The sequence below is a fragment of the Bos javanicus genome, chromosome 28, assembly GCF_032452875.1.
Source record: "Bos javanicus breed banteng chromosome 28, ARS-OSU_banteng_1.0, whole genome shotgun sequence".
NCBI classification, from domain to species: domain Eukaryota; kingdom Metazoa; phylum Chordata; class Mammalia; order Artiodactyla; family Bovidae; genus Bos; species Bos javanicus.
In genome coordinates, this window is record NC_083895.1 from 28363177 (window position 1) to 28378245 (window position 15069).

At 54.4% G+C, this 15069-nt stretch overlaps 1 protein-coding gene across 7 annotated transcripts; it reads right to left on the bottom strand.

Moving 5' to 3' along the window:
* Positions 1-455: 455 nt before the first annotated feature.
* On the bottom strand, positions 456-14988 carry TBATA (thymus, brain and testes associated). 7 transcript variants are annotated; one of them, XM_061405244.1, is made up of 12 exons: positions 14889-14983; positions 12861-12979; positions 11329-11564; positions 8989-9144; positions 8089-8168; positions 6556-6729; positions 5616-5676; positions 4991-5398; positions 4529-4610; positions 3516-3660; positions 1718-1770; positions 456-678 (listed from the first exon to the last, which is right to left on the bottom strand). In XM_061405244.1, exons 2-12 carry the CDS (start codon positions 12905-12907, stop codon positions 480-482), a joined length of 1641 nt encoding a protein of 546 aa, XP_061261228.1. In that variant the 5' UTR covers positions 12908-12979; positions 14889-14983; the 3' UTR covers positions 456-479. The 7 variants fall into 7 exon arrangements, with proteins under 7 accessions (XP_061261228.1, XP_061261225.1, XP_061261227.1 ...); XM_061405241.1 differs by lacking the exon at positions 14889-14983 and adding an exon at positions 13220-13284; XM_061405243.1 differs by lacking the exon at positions 14889-14983 and adding an exon at positions 13220-13283 and having other exon boundaries at positions 6556-6726.
* Between the last annotated feature and the right edge of the window lie 81 nt (positions 14989-15069).

Consider the following 15069-nt stretch of genomic DNA (forward strand, 5'->3'; position numbering starts at 1 on the left):
CTCACTTTATTATGTGGCCTTGGGCAAGCTGATTCACCCGACAGTCACTCAGTTTATTCGTCTAGAAAATGAGAGTGATTCTCTACCTCCTAGGGTTTTGGGTGAGCATCAGATACAGTACCACATATAAAGCACGTACAACAATTCAGAGTGTTCATCAATAGCTAGTACCTTAGTCCTGCCCCAGTGTCTGGTAGGAATTCGATCGTTGCTATGGGTGAGTCTTCTAAAGCAGCCTGTGAGTTCCCCACCTCTGCGCTAATCTACCCAGAGCCCTGTGAGTCCTGGCTCAGGGATGAGCACAGACCTGTCTACCCCTTGCCCTTTGATTCTCTGGAAGTGAACAGAAGCAGGGAGGCCCCACACAGGGAGGCTTTCTCCAAGGGAGTCGGGATGGTTTGGTTCAGCTCATCCCCCTTCCTAGAGCAAACTACATAAACACAGAGACCTCCTGCTGATGGGAGAGTGGAGCTGTCCTCTTAAGGGGAAGACAGTAGTTTAATGGGCTCCACGTGGTAGGAAAACCAGTACTGCTGCTGAGGACTTAGGGACGGAGTCTTCGAACTCAGGGGCTTTTCCTGAGCGAGGCGCAGACTCCTCAGCCCTCTGCCTTTGCCGCCTTCTCTTCTGGGTTCTGGCTGGAGTGCACTCGAAGAACTTGAGCTTTTCCAATGTTCTCTGGGATGGGGAGGGGGGACACAGCAGGCAGGAGAGTGTGAGGGAGCTGCCCAGGAGATCTGGGGAGACCCCTGCTCCCCACTCCAGGCCCCGGTGCCCAGGTCAGCCCAGGCTTCTGCTCAGGCTCCCCAGTCACCTGGGAGGGACTGACTCCCTTCCCCCAGCCTCACCTCCACCCTCTACTACATCCAGGTCACAGATGTCTGCACAGTACCTACTCTGTGTCAGACACTCACCCTGGCACACAGGACCCCTTATGATCTGTTTGGGAGAGCGGTGTACTTCAAGAATACCTGTCTTCTCTCCCTGAAACCTTCCTCCCTTTACCATCCTGCCCTGGCCTAAGGCACCCCTTTTTCTCCCTTGTCTCCCTCATCCCCTCTGGACCTCCATAGTCCATTGTCTACACGGCCACCCGAGGGTCCCCCCATGCCCTGATAACCCTCCAGTGAACCCCATGCAGCCTGCATGAGACCACACGCCTGACCTTCCCTGTGGGGAAGGCCATAGCCTGTGGGCTGGCTCTGCCCACCTGTCTCACTTCTTACCACAGTTCCCAACCCACAATTGTCCAGCCACCCTGGCTTGCCTGCCTGCTCTTTCACCCACATACCTGGCCGTGGAAGCCTTGTTGCAGGCTTTCCCTTGACCCACAGAGGGTTGGATCCTTTCTGCCTCTCGGCTCAAGGGACTCTTCTCCATGCCCCCGCCATCCCCCACTCAATCCTTCTGACTCTCCTGTTGCCCTGTTATTTCCCTTATGGCACCGTCTCCCTCAGGTGTCTTGTGGTCTGCACGTCTCTCCCTAGGATGTAAGCTCCGAGGCAGCAGAACCCATCTCTGAATTCTCCCCCAGTGATCCCCAGAGGCTAGCACCTGGGTACTAACTAAGGATCTGCTGAGTGGATGGATGGATGGATAAAATGAGCAGCTTCTTTGGGCAGGGGCCTATCTCTAGAGGGGTCCTTGAATCCCCCAAGGGATCTAGCCTTGGTGGGCTTCAGTGAGCCCCCCAGTGCCCTGCTGTGGGGACTCTTACCTGGTTTTTCGCTTTTTGATAGAGGTGGTGTCTTCATCTTCTTCGGGGATTGGCTAAAACCAACACAAGGACAGCTAGGAAGGTCAGGCTGGAGCCAGACAGCCAGCTGAGTGACAGGGTGGGCGGGGAGGTAGGGAAGGTGCCCCTGGGAAAGGCAGAAGAGCCAGCAGGTATCTATCCAGGGATGGCCCCACCCTGAGCAGGACCCCAACAACTGCGCACTATCACTCACTGTGGCCACAAGGAACCAAGGCCCTTCTCTAGGGGGCTGTAAGAGAGGCCACTGCACTGGCCCTCCCTTGGCCTGCTGCTTTCCTGAAGATGGGAACCCTAGTGAGCCCTAGTGAATTACTGACAAGTATGGATAATGCTCCTGTCTTGTATAGGCTCTGCACTTCAGCAAGCCTTTTGATGCACCCGATGTAATGTTTCTTCTCTATGACTTTAGGAGACGGGGTTTTTGAAAGAGTGAAACTGAGGCTCACAGATGGGAGGTGGCTTTCCCAAGATCACCGTGAAGTTGCCTTACCACTGTGTCTCCACTGGTCTCAAGCTAAACAAGAAAACCAAGTTTGGGGCCAGAGCAGGCACCTATAACCTTTAACACATGCAAGCCAGCACTGCATCCCACCTCCTTCTCAGTCTGCCCAGTATCCAGCCACTCCCAAATTTCACATTCCCTATCACTTCGAATTCCTGGCTTTCCCAGCCCTCCTCACTCCTGACTTGCCCTACTCTTGCATTTGTTTGTTCAAGATACACATCTCCATGTTCACTCCTACTGGACTATGTGGCAATCCCTGGGCATCTGCCTTTCCAACCAGCTCCTCGGGACTCTGAGTGCTGCTGGGCTGGGAAGTTGGATAAGCCTGAGTCTGCATGCATGCTAAGACGTGTCAGTCTTGTCTGACTCTTTGTGACCCCATGGACTATGGCCTGACATGCTCCTCTGTCCATGGGATTCTCCAGGCAAGAATACTGGAATGGGTTGCCATTTCCTTTTCCAGGGGATCTTCCCAACCCAGGGATCGAACCCTTGTCTCTTATGTCTCCTGCATTGGCCGGTGGGTTCTTTACCACCAGCGCCACCTGAGAAGCCCAAGCCTGAATATGAGTCCCAGCTTTTCTGCTGCCCACCTGGGTGACTTTGGGCTATCATTCAACTGTCCTGAGCCTCAGTCTTTTCATCTGTAAAATGGGAAGCCATACTGCCTCCATGGGTGGCTGCATGGACTAGAAATGTGTTCAACACCCAGCCGTGTCAGGTACACACAGTGGACACTCAGGATCGCTGGTCCCATGGCTGACACCCAGGCCCTGCTGCCCTGCTGTGTGCAGCCTTCCCTCATCTTCCCCTTCCCCAGCTTGTCATTAATCCTTCTTTCAGCTATCTGGAGGACTTAGTACCAGCACAAAGTTACTTCTGCATGCCTTATGTTACCCTTCCTTCTCTGCTTGTGTCTTCCCAAGGCCCAGGAGCTCCTGGGGAGCTTGATGTGTGTGGCTTATCCAGCTGTTTTGCTACAAGTGACGCAAGTCACCGCCTCCCCTGCTCCTCCCCGCCATATCCTCCACAGCAGGCCTCTGGAGTCTGGTCTGGCAGAGAAAGCCTCTGAGCCGTCAGGTGGCACCAGGGGTCCTGGAGAGAGCGGGGCCTCTTCCTCCAGCGCAGGCACAGGCAGCCCAGGCTCTGGCCTCCTTCCCTGGGCCTCCTCGGGCCACACCTGGGCAGACAGGTGGCTGAATATGAGGGAGCAGTTCCGGGAACAGAGGGGCCGGTGAGGGGTGTGACCCCCACCTGTAGGGTAGCTGGTGCCTTTCTTGAAGTGAGTCTTGAACTTCCAGGAGCTGGTTCAGGAGTTTTTCGGCTGGGATGGGCACTAGGGGCTGGGGAAGGAGCTGAGCCACCGCGGTCTGCAGGAGCCCTAGTGCCATGTCTTTCTCTGTAAGCACAGCCGAGGTTGGGGGGAGGATGCTCAGGGGCAAGACCTCGGCCCCCGTCCTGCTGCTGGATGGGACGGGCAGGAGCAGGGCCTCTAGCTCTTCTGTCCCACAGGAGTCCACGGGGAGGGCTGTGCATCTCTCTGGCCCTTAAGCATGCCTCAGCCTTCCACACCTTTACACACCTGCTCGTGTGTATCTTATTCTTGGTTTACTTGCCATCACACCCCCAGCCCTCTGGAAAGCCTGCTGGAGACCCACCTTCCTCCCCGTCCTCCTCCCCTTCCTCCTCCACTCTCTGGTCCAATCAGTTCTCTGATTGTTCCTCACCCCTCTACTTAGATACACTCTCCACTCACCATCCCAGTGTGTATGTGTACGTCTGTTCACATGTACACATGTGTGTGTGCCTATGTGTGTGTTTGCCTGAATGTGTATATCCATTTATGTGTACACATGTGTATGCTATTATGCACATATATTAGCATGAATGTGTATGTCCATTCATGTGTACACATATGTGTGTGCTCTTACGTGTGTGTATTTGCATCTTTGTGCATGTGTGTTTCCCACAGAGGTGGATTAAGGACTGTCTGTCTTCTTCCCAGGGGCCAAATCCCAGGGGTCAGCATGCAGGAGGGTTTGCTCTAAGAAGCAGTGTTGTGGAAACCCTGCGGAGGAATGCGGAGGAGAAGGCAGTGATGTTGTCTAGCTGGAAAAGGTTAGTTTGTGACTCCAAAAAGGAGGAGCAGCCCCCGTGTAAGGCCATGGGATGGGAGCGGAGTGAATCTGAGTCCTGGAGAACCAGAGGACACAGCCCTCAGCAGCCTCCACTCAGATGAGAACCGGGGCCCAGGACGATGTCCTCACCCTTGGCGGGCGCGTAGAGTAGCCAGAACTGGATAGCATTCAAGGAGTCTGTCTGCAGAATTTGCGAAAGCAGTTCCAGGATCTGTGGGCAGGAGGACAGGCCTGGGTCAGTGTGGCTGGACAGCATGTTCTAGCCGGCAGCACAGCCCCTCCCCATAAAGTGTTCTCTCCCCACATCCCTGGCTAGACTGGCCCCCACGATGGTCCCTGCCTACCCTCTGCATGGACTTTACACTTTATAGAAAGCTTTCTCTGCCAACAGCCCTGGAGGAAGGTTTTTCACCCCCTTCCTGGACAGATGAGGGATCTGAGGAGGACACCTGGCAGAGATGCTGTGTCAGAATGAAGCCTCTGAGTCAGTTTCTTGGACCCCCCCATCCCTGAGCCCTGTGTGGTTGTACCCCAAGGTCCCTCACTGGGGAGGCGAGGTCAGAGCTGGCTGTCAGCTCCTTAGAGACGCACCGAGTCCCGAATGCCTGGCTCCTTGGTGTGGGAATTTCACGGACCTCGTGGGCCTCCCCTTCCTGAAGTGCCTAAGCTCAGAGTCTGGAGATGTTAGCAAAGAGGTGGGCTGATCCCTGTGGACAGCTTGAGGGTTGGAGCCAGCTGGTTCTGTGCACCGCTTAGTCGGCAGCCCCTTCCCGCCCAGGGCTGGGCTGTCTTCGCTCCCAGGGTCCTTCTCAGCCCACTCAACCTCCCACATCTTTGCTACTTCAGGACCCTTTCCCCACTGCGTCCTCCAGTAAAGGGTCAGCGGCAGGAGATCCAGGCCTGTCTGAGGAGGGCTACGGGGGCTCCCTAGGCGGGGCTGCTGATGGCGGCGGCTGTGTAGAGCCGGGGCCTGCAGTGGGTGGTGGAGCTCCTGGAGTCCTAGGAAAGTGGGGTCCCTTCAGTGTTTGGCGCCAGTCTCCCCAGGTCTGCCACGTCCCTGGCAGAGTGGAAACTGGGCCAGGTCTCGCCCCCAGGCCTTGCCCTAGGCCTCCGCTTGCTAGGCTGCCCACCCTCTCCCTCAGGGAACCCGCTTGCTGAGGTGACCCCCACCCCTCATCGGCCTGGGACCCTCCTCCATTCTCCGCATCCAACTTACCTGCCCTGTGCCCCCTCCCCACAGGACCTGAGAACCTACTTCCAGGCAAGGTGAGGCCGCCCTATGGTGGAGAAAGCACTGTGTTTGAGCCCCTGCTAGGCTGCTCCTTCTCTGGGGACCTGGGCCACAGGCCATCACCCGGCAGGGCCTCAGCCTCCTCATCTGTGGAGTGGGGATCCCTGCCCTGTCCGCTGTGTCTGTTCCCTGAGCTGTCATAAGGCTGCAAGGGGACTGCATGCTTTAAAGTGCTGGTCACGGGGCAGGTGTCAAGATGTCGCCACAGTCTGGCCTCTCCTGGAGAACACGTGCACCTCTGAACAGGGACTTGTACTGCCTTGCCCACTGGCATGAGTCCTGCGTGCCTCCCAGGCCCTAATGGGAAACTTGAACACAGAGGAGGGGTCTTTATGCTTTGTTCCAGCACAGACCAGACCCCTCCAGAGTGTGGGGACCTGGCTGGGACCAGCCTTGCAGGCTGCAGGGGCAACTGGGTGTGGTGAGGATGCACCAGGCAGGGCCTCCACCTCCAGACAGACCTCCACCTCCATGCTTCTCATTCCACTACTGCGGTTCCCTTCCTTAACTTATCAAGTACCACCGCAGGGCCAGACCTTGTGATAAAACATCTGTTCTTCCAGTTTGACTAAATGATAGAACTAAGGTCCCTAGAAGGGAAAGGACTTAAAGATGGAAAGGCTTACACAGAAACCTAGAAGCAGCTGGGGATTGGAATCCAGGCTCCTGACTCCCGGAGCTGGGGTTTTTGAGTCTTAGGGTCTCAGGGACAAGACCTTCTCCCTGGAAGAAGCCATACGTGAAAGCACTATGCAAGGGTCCTAGTTGGATCCTCGTGAGCCTGGGAGCAGGTTCCACCAAGTTCTCTGCCCTCAGATGAGGGCCTCCATAGGGTCCACAGCCCCCAGCCTTCCCAGCACCTCACCAGCAGCTCCTGATCCTGTAGGACAAAGGTCTGGTCTCCTCCATCTCTGCTCGCAGGCTGGTTTCGGCCCTGGTGGGAGTGGCGGCGAGCCATGGCCCGGGTAGAAGCAGGAATGAGCCTGCCAGTCTCTGCTGAGTACTTTGCCCCCTGTTCCCGCTGAGGCTCTTCCTTCTGCTGGGGAAAAATGTGGCCAGAGACTCCAGGCAGAGAGAAAGAAGAGAAAGCAGAGGGGAAAGGTGAAAAGAAGAGGAGGAGGCCAGGGACCCAGGATGTCAACCAGGCCAGCCTCAACCTGTCTTAGACCCCACTCACCAGTGGGGGCAGCCCTTCCTTTATAGCCATTGCTCTTCCTCCTGGAATTTTACTGAAGGTCGGCTGCCCCACCCCCATGGTCCTTGGTCTTGCCTGGGTAGGCCCTCCTTCAGGTCCCTCCCCTCAGCCCATCAGAGATTTGAAAATAGTATCCTGTACCAAGACCCCCACTGCCTTCCTTAATTCTTAGCTCCGCTGCCCCTAAACCTGTCCCCCACAGCTTAGCATCCTTTCTTTGCCCTGGAAAACCTTCCCGAGCCAGGTGGGCACGAGGCCTGGGACCTCCTGCCCCTGGAACTCCAGTTAAGACTGGTAGTATCCTTCTCCCCATTTTATTTATTTTTAGTACTTATTTATTTGGCTAGGCTCAGTCTCAGTTCCGGCATGGGGGATCTTTTAGTTGTGGCTTGCGAACTCTTTAACTGGGGTCTTCCTGGACCAGGGATCGAACCCGTGTCCCCTGCATTGGCAGGTGAATTTTTAATCACGGGACCACCCATTTTAAAGATAAGAAAACTGAGGCCCAGAGAGCTTAGCTGAGTTACCCTGAGTGTTACAGCAAGTTAGCTGTGGAATGAGAATGAGAACTCTGCTGCCCAAGACAAGGGTAGGACCAATCTCAGCCAACAGGGTCCAGGCCTGTCCTAGGACCAGTTCCAACTACCTTCAAGCTGCCTCCTCCTCGTCTTTACTGGTTTATCAGCAAATAGCACTCAGGCTACCGCCAATCTCTCTGAAATCCTTCAGTGATGCTCCATCCCTTTGTCAGGTGAAACATGAAACTAAGTTCAGAAATGAGAAGCAAGCTGATCTTGCCCACATCCAAAGTCGGCCCCCCTGCGACTCCTCTCTCACTGCTGCCCGCTTATCTCCTGTGCTTTTAAACCCTCCGTTTTCTAAAACGCTCTCCTGTATTTTCTAGCTTGCGAATGAACATCTGTGCCATGTGCCTCCACCAGGAACACCTCCCTCCGTCCTCTTCTAAACTATGAACCCTTTCTGGATTTCTCCACCAGGTACACTGTGTTCTCGGAACCCTCACTGTGACCCTGTCCCTTGGGTTATATTCAGGGACCCCTCCCCTCTGCCAACAGCCCCTCCCGCCTTCCTGAGAAGGTTTGCTCTGTGCTGGTGTGGTTGGAACCACGTGGGAGCGGTTTAGTTACAAAGGAGTGGGTCCATTTCATTTCTTCTTGGACAGCTCCTTTGTTCTGCACCCACCTCCTTGCTCTTCAGCTCACTCTCCTTGGTGAAGATGGCCACCCGGGAAGCCAGGTCCTTCAACTCCTTCTTCCAGGCCTCTGGGAGGAGGGGGCAAGATCTGGCCAACTGATCCCCGGGGTCTCCCTGTGCACCCTCCCTTTGGGCCAAGTGTGGAAGGGGGATAGGTGGAAGAGCCTCCTCTCCTCCCTGCCCTCCCACCCAGGATCTTAAAGAGAAGGGTATTTTCACAGGGCAGGTGGTGCCCTCGAGGGAAGGAGCTGGAATCACACTATTGGTTGGTGGGTGGGAGTGCTTGCTGCTGACATTTGTGTCCCAGCCTGTGTCTTAGTTGGGAAATGCTGGAGAATGTTTGGCTACGTGAACCGAGATGTTTGTGATTTAGACTCGCTTTGCCTCTTTCAGGAAAATGAAGCCAGGGTGGAGATTCAGTTGATAGGCTGTGCCAGTTGCTACAACACTGAGCGACTCCTGGCCAGGTTGGTAAAGAGCCCTGCAGGAAGCCTTCTGGGCCCCTCCGCCCCTTCTCCAGGATCCTCCCTGCTCTTTGGGGAAAGAGAGAGGCTTGGCCCAAGTGGAGGCCTCTGAAATGCTGCCCCAGCACTCCCTATGGCTAACTGTTCTGACTGGCCGGTGCCTGAGCACACAGGTTACAAAATTCAGTATTTCCAATACTGTTCCTGGCTAGAGCTGGAAGTCACATGTCTGTTGTCCAGATATGTTTGTCCTCTGCTTTTTCTGACTCCTCAAACACCTCAGAGCCAAGCAAGGGTGCATTTCTGAGGACCTTGGACCCCCACCCACCTAAGAGCCATGGCCTTTTCCTTCTCAGGCACCTGTCCAAGCCAGGCAGCCCTCGGGGCCAGGTATAGCCCCAAGGTATAGGGCCCTAGTACCCACCAGAATAAAGCCGGGGGTCCCGGTTGGACTGAGGGTCTCCAACAGGCACCGAGATGGTGGGCATCCTGATCAGGTAGCGGGATAAGAGTGTGGCTTGAGGAGAGGTGGCCAGAGAGAGCTCGTCTCTGACGACGCAGACAGGCTTCCCGGTGAGATCTGTTAAGGGTTGGAGGCAGTGGGAAAGGGGACCTGAGTGGACCCCAAGAACTCCAGGAAAATGGGAGGAGGCTGGTGGGCAGGGAAGCACTCAGCCCCACTTCTTCCAGTAAACACAACCCCAGAGATGGCTAGGGCTGGGAGGGCCTCTCAACCGCTCTGACCTTACCCCAGGGGACACTCAGCATGGCAGCGAAAGGATGGGCTCAGGGTCACATAGTGAGACTGGCCGAGGGGAGAGGAGAACCCGGGCTGCCTGGGACCCTCATCTGGGGGTCCCTTTGGTTTTCTGTGATGGGGTAAGGAAGTACAGGTGTGAGCGCACAGAGTGTGTGGAGCACACAGAGGCAGGCAGCTTCAAGAAGAGGAGTGGGAGCAGGGCGTTAAGCCACAGTTTGTGGCGAGAAGGGCCTTGACTCAAACCACGGGGTGCGAGACCCTCTGGATAAAACTTCATGCCATCTGTCAGCCTTGCAGGTCTGAGTGCATGGCATCCTGGGGGTGGTGAGAGGCAGCTTACATGTGAGGAACCTCCAGGCTAAGGTCTGTGTAGGATTATAGCATCATTGGCTTCCCAGGTGGCATTAGTAGTAAAGAATCTGCCTGCCGATGCAGGACACGAAAGAGACGTGGGTTTGATCCCTAGGTCAGGGAGATCCCCTGGAGGAGAGCATGGCACTCCAGTATTCTTGCCTGGAGAATCCCCTGGACAGAGGAGCCTGGTCGGCTACAGTCCATGGGGTCGCAAAGTGACTGAAGTGACTTAGCATGTATGCAATGGCATCGTTAGATGGTTAAGCTTTGGGGAGCACCGTGGTTAGGACTTAACCACAGTTTCTCACTCTCTCCTCCCGGAACACTTTCCTCTGGCGCCAGGACCCCTCTCTCTCCCGGGTCCTCCTAGCTCACCAGTCACTGCTCTGCCACTTCCCCTTCATCTCCTCGACCCCGTAACCTTGGGGTCCCCAGATTCATGCCAGGTTCTCCTCCCTAGCCTCTACAGGGTCCTGTGATGATCCCCATCCAGCACACCTCTTCAAACACCACTCCCATTTGAGTGGCTCTCACATTTGCATCTCTGCCTGAAACTGACGCGACTGCCTACTTGGCGCCTTCCCTCGGGCTTCCCCACCCACCCTCCTGGGACTTCTAAGAGGCATCTCACATGCTGCATCTCCCAGCATCTCAGACCAAACCCTGACCCTTCCCATCCTCCACTGGCCCCGTCTACAGGCTCCTCTATCTTAGCCCAAACCCAATTTTCCAGTTACTCAGACCAAACACCTTGGGAGTCAGCCTGAGTCTTCTCTCCATCTCATACTCCATTTTTAATCCATCAGCCAAGTCTGTTGGCCTCGCCTTCTCTATCTCTCTAGAGCAGGGCCACTAACTCCTCCACTGCTATCTCTCTGGTCCAAGCCACTGTCCATTCAGAAGCCAGCAGAGCCCTCTGTTACTTCTTTGCTCTCAACCCTCTGATGGCTGCCATCTGACTCAGTGAGATGGCTTAAGGATGATGACGGTGAGCTCCAAGGCCCACAGGACATGGGCCCCACTGCCTCTGTGTCTCACTTCTCCTCCTCCTTATTGTTTCAGCCACACCCACATCCTCACTATTCTCCAACAGGAGGCTCTTGCCTGGGGGCCTTTGTCCCGGCTCTTCCGTCTGCCTGGGACACCTTCCCCCTGAGATCCACATGGTCATGTCCTGTCTTCCTTTAGTCTTTGCTTGAATACCACGCTGTTGGTCAGGCCTTGGCTCTGTATATAGCCTTGACACTTCCAACCTTCTGACACCTTATCTGTTTTCTATTCTTCCCCACTAAAGGTTGGCTCTGTGAGACCAGGGACCATCTGTCTGGCTTGGTCGTAATGCCAGGACCTGAAAATGTGCCCCACTCATAGTTCACACTCGTTAGATCTTTGATGAACAAATAGCTGAATGGATGAAATGGCCTGAGTCAGAGACGAGAGCACAGCTCTGGAGCAGAATATTCATCCCTTTCTCTGATTTGTAAGGTGGGAGAATTGGCAGGGATGTAAATCCTGTGGGGCTCTGCAGTCTGCCCTTGGAATCCCCACCCTGCTCCAGGTAGGTCTTGGCTTGGCCAAGAGTGGCTGGGTCCTCCCTTTCCAGTGGCCCCCCAACCCCCACCATCAGGCCCTGGCCTACCCCAGCCCTACCTTGGATGTGGGTCACGTGCTGGGGCTGGGGGTGGTGCCTGGAGAAGAAGGAGTGGTGGCTGAGGCGACCGAAGCGGTAGGCACTGGGGGTTTGGGGCTTGGATGTCCTCACTGCCTCTCGGATCAGCTTGAAATCCACGATCCCTGGGATCATCAGTTCTTTCTGTGGCCCGCTGTCCCCATGGCTCCTTGGCTGGCACCCCGACTTCTTTTCCAGTTTCAGCTCACCTTTTGGACTAAAGGAGAGGGCCAGGGAGAAGCAAATGGAGCCTTAGGCAGCAGTGCCCACCTGAGCTTATGGGAGTCCATTCCTGAGATACTCTGAAAACTGCTTAACAGATTCCACCACCACCCCCATGGCACTAGAGCTGGGCCTCTCCCAAGGTCCTTTCTCAGCCATGCCATCTGGCCCTGGGGAACCTTCGGTCTTCCTACGATGCCTGAGTAGAGAGCCAGGATCCATCTGAGAGAACTCAGATGGAATCTCTCAGGACCCCGGTTTTCTCTCAGAGACCATTTCTGAAGCCAGAAGGAAAAGCCATAGACCTACCTCCTCGTCCAGACACCTGCGTTGGAGCAAAGGCACGTTATGTGTGCCTCCGGGGCCAGGGGGCTGACCCTAGCATGGGCCTCTCCCCAAGCCAAACAGTTGGCGGTCCAGGAGAAGCCAGCTATAGGCTGTCACCCAACCCCCCCTTGCCCTCAGGAGCAGTTTTGGCCCAGACTCAGCATCCAGGAGCTGATGCCAAAGCCAGACTAGGCCAGCCAGTCCTCTTCCCATGAGGGCCCCCCTGGGAGCCGCAGAACTGTTGGTCTGGCTATCTGGGCTGCGTCGCTGTGGGGAAGCTTCAAGCTCTTGCTTCGCTTCGCTTCGCTTCACTGGAGACAAGCGTCTCAGGTTCTCCGTCCTCCACCCGCACCCCTTCCCTCTCCTGAGGATGCTGTGCCTTCCCCCAGAGGAATTGGTGGAGTCCGTCCAGCAAGGATCCAGGGGTGAGCTGCTCTCCTCCAGGGGTCTGGTGGGACCACCTGCCTGCTCGCTGTCTGCTTCCCCTTCTTGCGGCTCTGGCTGAAGGGAGGCCCTCTGGAGGTGTGTAGATGGACTCTGGATATGCTAAGCAAGGCATTTTGCCCCGGGGCCCTCTGATGCTTTCGATGACCAGGCCCCTGAGTTTCCTGTTCCATCCTCGATTCGCTTCTAGGGGATCTGGGACTTAAAGAAATAAAGTAAACCTTCCCTGAACATCACTGTTAGCTGACCTCCCCTGCCCTCAACTAACGGTAGAAGTCACCCCCTGAAACCCCTGGAATGTTTATGCTCCTGCCCCGAGCCACCACACCCTCTCCTGACCCAGGAGGGGCCCTGCCTGGACCTGTGTTAACTCAGGCCTGAGAACCCACTGGGCGCCTGACTGATACCAGAGGGAAGGTGACCTCCACTTGGACCCTCAATCTGTTGAGTTCCTTTGTATTCTACCCTCCCCAGCTCCCTCCACCTCCTCGGTCAGCAGGGAGGGCACTGGGGACCTTACCTCGGCAGTGAATGCTCTGCCAATTGGGCCCTCACTTCTGTAGCCATTGGGGTGCCTCTAACAGAGTAAATACTGGTGCTCTTAATACGAGTGTTGAAGATGCATAACAGGAACAGACACTTTAGGGGGAAAATTGGCAATGTCTTATAGAATTGAACATTTGCATACCATATCCCAGTGTAACCCAGCAATTACATGTGTGTACTTGCTAAGTCACTTCATTTGTGTCTGACTCTTTGTGACCCATGGACTGTAGGCTGCCAGGCTCTACTGTCCATGGGATTCTCCAGGCAATAGTAGTGGAGTGGGTTGCCATGCCCTCTTCCAGGGGATCTGCCCAACCTAGGGATTGAACTCACATCTCTTATGTCTGCTGCATTGGGAGACAGGTTCTTTACCACTAGCTCCACCTGGGAAGCCCTAAAATTGAATGTTTGCATGCCATATCCCAGCATAACCCAACAATTACTATCCCAGAAATATACCCCAGGGGAACTCTTGCAGATGTGTAGGAATATTCAAACCAACATTGTTCAAATCAGCAAAAACCTGGTGATAGTTCACATGTCCAATGGCAGAAGAGTGGATAAATATGCTGTGGCCCATTCAGACAATTGAACATTATATTGCAGTGAAAATGAATGAACCACAGCTACATGCAGCAACATAGGTGAATCTTACAAATGTAATGAATAGTCAGGGAAAGCAAATTGCAGAAGACCATATAGCGTGAGATCCTTTTTAAAAATAAAATTCAAAAGCAAGCAGAATTATCATAAAGGTAATAAAACAAAAGCAATGAAACGCTGCAAAATTCATGTAGTGGCTATTTCTGAGGGCAGATAAAGAGTCGGGGGAGGAGAGGAGCACATGGGATGTCCTGGTGCTGGTATTCTAGTTCTTGGTTTGAGAGGTGCTTTTATTGGCATTCATCATATTACTAAATAAGCTAGATGACATGAATGAAAGATAAATGTCAAAGCCAAATTGACACTTCAAGGTGATTATGAATCTGTAAGTGTAGTGCTGGGGTTGCAGGTGCCGAGGATGGGTTGAACAATCAGTACATTCTGAGAATTAACCCTCTGAGTCATAGACTCTGCAGGGGACCCCAGAGGTTCCCCCAGGGCCAGGCTTCCATCAGGTTAGGGTGGAGGGGAGCAGACAGCACTGCATGAGATTGGGGAAGGGGAGGGACTTTGAGATCAAGGAGCCAGGCATCCTGACTCAGTCTCCTAATCTTTCCCTGAAGACAAAACTAGCTGGTAGGGCATCCTTTGAAGGGAGTCTGGACATCCGTGATGAAGAGGCTAGGCTCTGGAGCTCTCCCCAACCTTTTTGTTACCAGGGACTGGTTTCATGGAACACAATTTTTCCTCAGATCGGGGAGTCAGGGGGAATGGGTTCAGGATGCATCAAGTACATCACATTTATTGTGCATTTTATTTCTGTTTTATTACGTCAGCTCCACCTCACATCGTCAGGAATTAGATCCCAGAGATGGAGGACCCTTGCTCTGGAGCACTTCGATGCTGCAGGGCTGAGAACAGGGCATTTACAAGCCCATACCCACCTGCCTACAATAAAAGGAATCAACACGATAGAGACTTTTAAAAATACTTTTGACTGTGACCATCGTAAGAAACTCATTTTTATATCCTAACGTGTGCATTTACTTGTGTGTGTACGTGAAACTGAAGCAGTTCTTGTCCTTGTTGTATATGACACATACTGATAGTTTCATCCTACTTTTTGTCTTCATTTTGTCCTTATCAAACTATTTCATTGATTTTATAAGCCACTGTGGGTCATATCACACAGCTGCTGGGAAGAGGTCAACAGGGCCTCTAGCCGGCCCGGCCTGCCTTTGCCAGAGCGGGCCAGGCTGGGCCCCACTGCATCTGCCCTTGACCTTCCTTCCCTCTCCCCTTGGGTTCCCAGTTGGCCAGGGACAAGGGCCCTGAAGGCTGATACCAATTCAGAAACAGAACTTCCTTTTCCCGCTCTGTGCCCTCCCCCCCAGCTCACCTCTGCACTCACCAAGGAAAGTGGCCGCTATAGTATGTGGGTGAGTAGCCCTTGCTGCCTGAGCAGGAAAGAGCTGAAGGATGTCAGTTCTGTGGGTAAGCCTGTCGCTTTGTGACTACATCAGCCAGTGGTTGCTAGGTTACCCCTGCCCTACAACTCCAGAACCACTCCCCAGCACCCC

What these genes read in the sequence shown, in the direction of transcription:
- TBATA (XM_061405244.1), bottom strand. Translation starts at nt 12,907, where the DNA reads ATGGCTACAGAAGTGAGGGCCCAATTGGCAGAGCATTCACTGCCGAG. An exon ending in GGGGAGGGGGCACAGGGCAG is followed by an intron (nt 5,399 to 5,615) that starts GTAAGTTGGATG and finishes CCACTTTCCTAG; the next exon opens with GACTCCAGGAGCTCCACCAC. An exon ending in ATCAAAAAGCGAAAAACCAG is followed by an intron (nt 679 to 1,717) that starts GTAAGAGTCCCC and finishes TCCCCATCCCAG; the next exon opens with AGAACATTGGAAAAGCTCAA.